The following is a 4254-nucleotide window of genomic DNA, read 5'->3' on the forward strand; positions in this document are numbered from 1 at the left end:
ACGTAATGCAGAATACAGTCAAAATTTATGTGTAGATAAAATGTGTATTCTGAATAAGCGTTATAGCTATGAAATGCATAGGTAAAAAGTTATTGCCAAAAAACAGTGTTACAGAAGCCCTGAATCTCATAGTAGGTGGAAAGGGATAATTCCGCTAGTTAAGTGAAGGGAAGAATTTTAACGTATTTTTCACTGGTGAAACCCTTCAGTCTTGGTGATATCACATATACCATGTAAGGAAATCCAGGCCCACACGTTTACGGTTACAAGCCACTCCTGGCCAGTTCGTAAATGTTTCTTCGGTGGTATCTGAAGGAAAACAATCTAAATTTTTTACAATTTACGCGTTGCTTTCCGTAAAAGGGAAAATAATGATATATCGTTTGGGGAAATGTAATGCTAAGTAACAACCCCTGCATTAGGATAATGTTTATTCATCTCTGAGGATTAGTACTTATTACAAGTTTGCCTCCTCCAACGTCTTATACACTAAAACTGCTCGATAGCTGATTAGTGGAATTCACGTTAAGAGAGGAACAGCACCGCCTTTAGTAAACAGTGTTTCAAACAGACAATTAACAATGACAGTAATGACCTGAGATGTTGCAATGCCAGTAACAGCCAATCAATCAATCAGTCCCAGCAATCATGTGATTTAATATATCACTTTGTTCGGTGATAACGATATCACTGCTACAGCACCTCTATTACACGCTAACAAGTTTGTCACCCAATCATGGCTAGACTGAGGTGTTGTATAAATTTTGATAGGGCTTCTGTCCTCTGCTAGTAGTATTCGTTATAGTCTCCAAATGAACAGCAACATATTGTTCTCCGGGCGCAGATCGTCGCTCTACGAGAAAGTGGGCTTTCAATACGTGCTGTTGCACAGCGTCTTGACGTCTCCCCTACAACAGTAAATAAATGGAAAAGGAGGCATGCTTAGACTGGGAAATTGACCGACTTTGGGTAGCATTTATTTATTTCATTTATTTATTAATAAATAAATGAAATAAATAAATGCTATCATTTATTTATTTCATTCGACGAGCAGCATAAGAAGACCCTTTTACCAATACTATTGCTATTTGTGAACGTCTGGCATTAAATGTTTAGGCTATGACGGTGAGAAGACGTCTGCATGAGGCAGGAATACCTCATAGAATTCCTGCCCAGAAGGAATTTCTCGGCATCGTGCCGATAGGCTTGTTAAAGTCGCTTGCAATTACTAATTCAGGTTGTTTTTATTGTAGAAGTTAATTATACTCTTTAAAGAAAATGAAAATGTATGTTAAATGATGAAAACGTTTGAGAACTTTGAGAAAACTATCACTAAAGTATAACTCAAATAGTCAGGGTCAAGGTTTCAATTTTACACAATTTCGAATGCACTCTGATTTCATTTATCTTCCAACTATCCCGTAAATATATAAGAAATTGGTTCAGCATCATGTATATTGGAAAGGAGATGCTATATAATATGAATATAGTAGTCCACGTGTCCAAATAACATACTTAATGGTTAGAAAACATGCGCCTTATCTAGGGAAGCAGAATGATCACTAAAATGGCCAGTTACTGTAATTGGCGGGAATTTCAAACGCAGTTGTTAACCGAGCTAACATTGAAAAAAGAGAAACACCTCTCAGCTCAGTAACCATTCAGCGATATACTATACATACACTGAAGTATAAAGGAGTAACTATAATAATGGAGGATTGCTTAAAAAACACAAAATGTATGGGACGGATAACGAGCCAGACAAGAATCGTCGTAATTAAGGTATGCAATTATCTTCGTGAGCAATATGATAAGGAAGGCGAAGATGATATCGTAAAGAGGACTGCCGCTGCAACAGGAATATCTGTTCGTTCCATTCAGCGGATAAAGCAGCAACACAAGCGTGGAGAGATGAAGTCGCCACCCCCTAGGTCAAGAAAGTCACCAGTAATGGGAGCCTTAGATAATTTTGATAAGGACTGCGTACGTCGGGAGATAATGGCTTTCTATGAAAGAGGTGAAATTCCAACAATAGAAAAAACTGCTGGATAAGGTGAAGAAGCCACCTCTGAATTTCCCTTGTGCTTATGTCTCTTCTCAAACTTGTTAAGGAACTCTGCTTTCGTTATAAGAAAGTTGAAAGCGGTAGGAAGCTCTTGATGGAAAGGAACGATATTGTTCTTGCCAGAAATAAATATCTAAGGCTTATTGATGAAAACCGAAAATCCGATTCTCCAAGACTGGAAATATATCTGGATGGGACATGGGTAAATTCAAAATGAGTGTGTGGATAAATGTTGGACTCTACCCAATGGAATTGTTGGTCCATTAGTGAAGACGGGTAAAGGAGCTAGATTTATCATAGTGCATGCTGGTGGAGAATATGGATTCGTACCAGGAGGATTGCTATTTTTCCGATCGAAAAATGGTAATAAGGTTGATTACCATGATAGTATGAATCATACATGCTTCCTATCATGGTTTCAAACACAGCTACTGGTAAACATTCCCGCTAGGTCGCTCATTGTCTTAGATAATGCTTCATATCATTCAAAGATATTGAACAAAGCACCTGTCAGCAGTTCAAGGAAATCGGATGTTGTCTCCTGGTTAACTAACCAAAATATAGCTCATGACCCTTCTATACCAAAACCGAACTTCTAGATGTGGTAAAGCAGCACAAGTACCTCCAGGAGTATGAAATTGACAAAATCGCTAGAGATGCTGGCCATGAGGTACTCAGACTTCCTCCTTATCACTATGAGTTCAACCCGATAGAATGGATTTGGGCACAAGTAAAAAATGAGGTTAAGAAATGTAATTCAAATCCCAATCAGACTTTGACAAATGTTGAACGTATAACTAAACGTGCAATAGACAGAGTAACAGCAGAGGACTGGAAGTCATGTATGCGTCATGCAAGAGAAGTGGAGGATATTTATAGGAAAAGGGATATTGCACGTGACCATCTAACGGAGAAATTGATTATAAACATCACCAGTGACAGTGAGGAGTCGGAAAGCGATGCTGAATGATTTTGTTATTTCAAGTTATTGTTTTGATGTAGCTATCCAATGATTGATTAATGTATTTTCTTTTGTTGAATCAACTAAATGTTTAATGTATCAAGATGTATGTTTATTTTACCTAAGCATATTTACATATATTTGAAGCAAATTTCCATTCTTAAAAGTTTGTTAGACCAGGTTATAACGCAGTGAAACTTCAAGGTATCAATAACAAAATATAGTGGGTGGAGGATGAGGGTCAAGCGCTCTCTCTCTCTCTCTCTCTCGATTTCTACGAGTTTCTGTAGAAATAGCAAATTATTCCGGCGCTCGAATTTTGCCGTAGATTTCATAAATTAATTTTCAGAAGTAGCAAATTATAGAAATGGCAACACTGACTTAATCAGTCGAGTTGTCTACGGTGAGCGAGCTGTCAAAATCAGGTGATCGCTGAGCGGCTGTTTCTCTCAGTACACCTCCTCCCTACTTCCAACAGCCATATTTCGTGGTGTCTTATGTTTCATATAATTATACGGCATATTCAAAGGTATGCAATCGACAGCATATAAGTTATCATGAAACTTGGATTGTATTGTTTGATTTATTGAATCCATATATAACATAATGCTCCGAAATAAAGCATTGCTTACATTCGACAAAGGTTTTTATCTTTGGCTTCGATTTCCTGTAATTTATAAAACTTCTGGTTTCCCTACTCCGAATAGCATTTTAATGATATGAAAATATTTCTAACTCTAGTTCTCCAATGATTAACACTTAATAAGGTAATAGAAAGAGGATTCTATCATATCATACTATTTTCTGTGAATATACAAGAAAAGACTCGAACTAACGAAGTGGGCGGACCATCACCGCCAACTTATCGTGTGGCAGGTATAGCAGAAGTCACGGCAGAATACATAACTGAAGACCGAGTAATATAAGGTGAGTTTCTAAAATCATTAATAATAGTCAGACTATAATAATCATAAGCAAGGGTAATATTATAATCAAAAGATAATAATTTTGTCAATAACCATGTATTTTCCGCTAATTGAATTATATTGCCACGAGAAGTGTGAAAATAAAAATTCTTTATTGAAAACCCCCCATTAGTTCTACTATGGCCAGCTTTCAGGCATTAAGCAAATGCATTATTAATGTTATGAATAATCACATAGGCAAACTTACAATATAGAGTACAGCCTGTTTACCGAATTAAAGAATATCATATCATAACGGACTG

The 4254-nt window shown here is 36.9% G+C and overlaps 1 protein-coding gene across 1 annotated transcript; it reads left to right on the forward strand.

Moving 5' to 3' along the window:
• The first annotated feature begins 1911 nt into the window (after nucleotides 1–1911).
• On the forward strand, nucleotides 1912–3035 carry LOC135211815 (uncharacterized). The gene is made up of 2 exons (XM_064245025.1): nucleotides 1912–2017; nucleotides 2665–3035. Exons 1-2 carry the CDS (start codon nucleotides 1912–1914, stop codon nucleotides 3033–3035), a joined length of 477 nt encoding a protein of 158 aa, XP_064101095.1.
• The last annotated feature ends 1219 nt before the right edge of the window (nucleotides 3036–4254 follow it).

This window comes from Macrobrachium nipponense, chromosome 40, assembly GCF_015104395.2.
Source record: "Macrobrachium nipponense isolate FS-2020 chromosome 40, ASM1510439v2, whole genome shotgun sequence".
Taxonomy (NCBI): Eukaryota; Metazoa; Arthropoda; class Malacostraca; order Decapoda; family Palaemonidae; genus Macrobrachium; species Macrobrachium nipponense.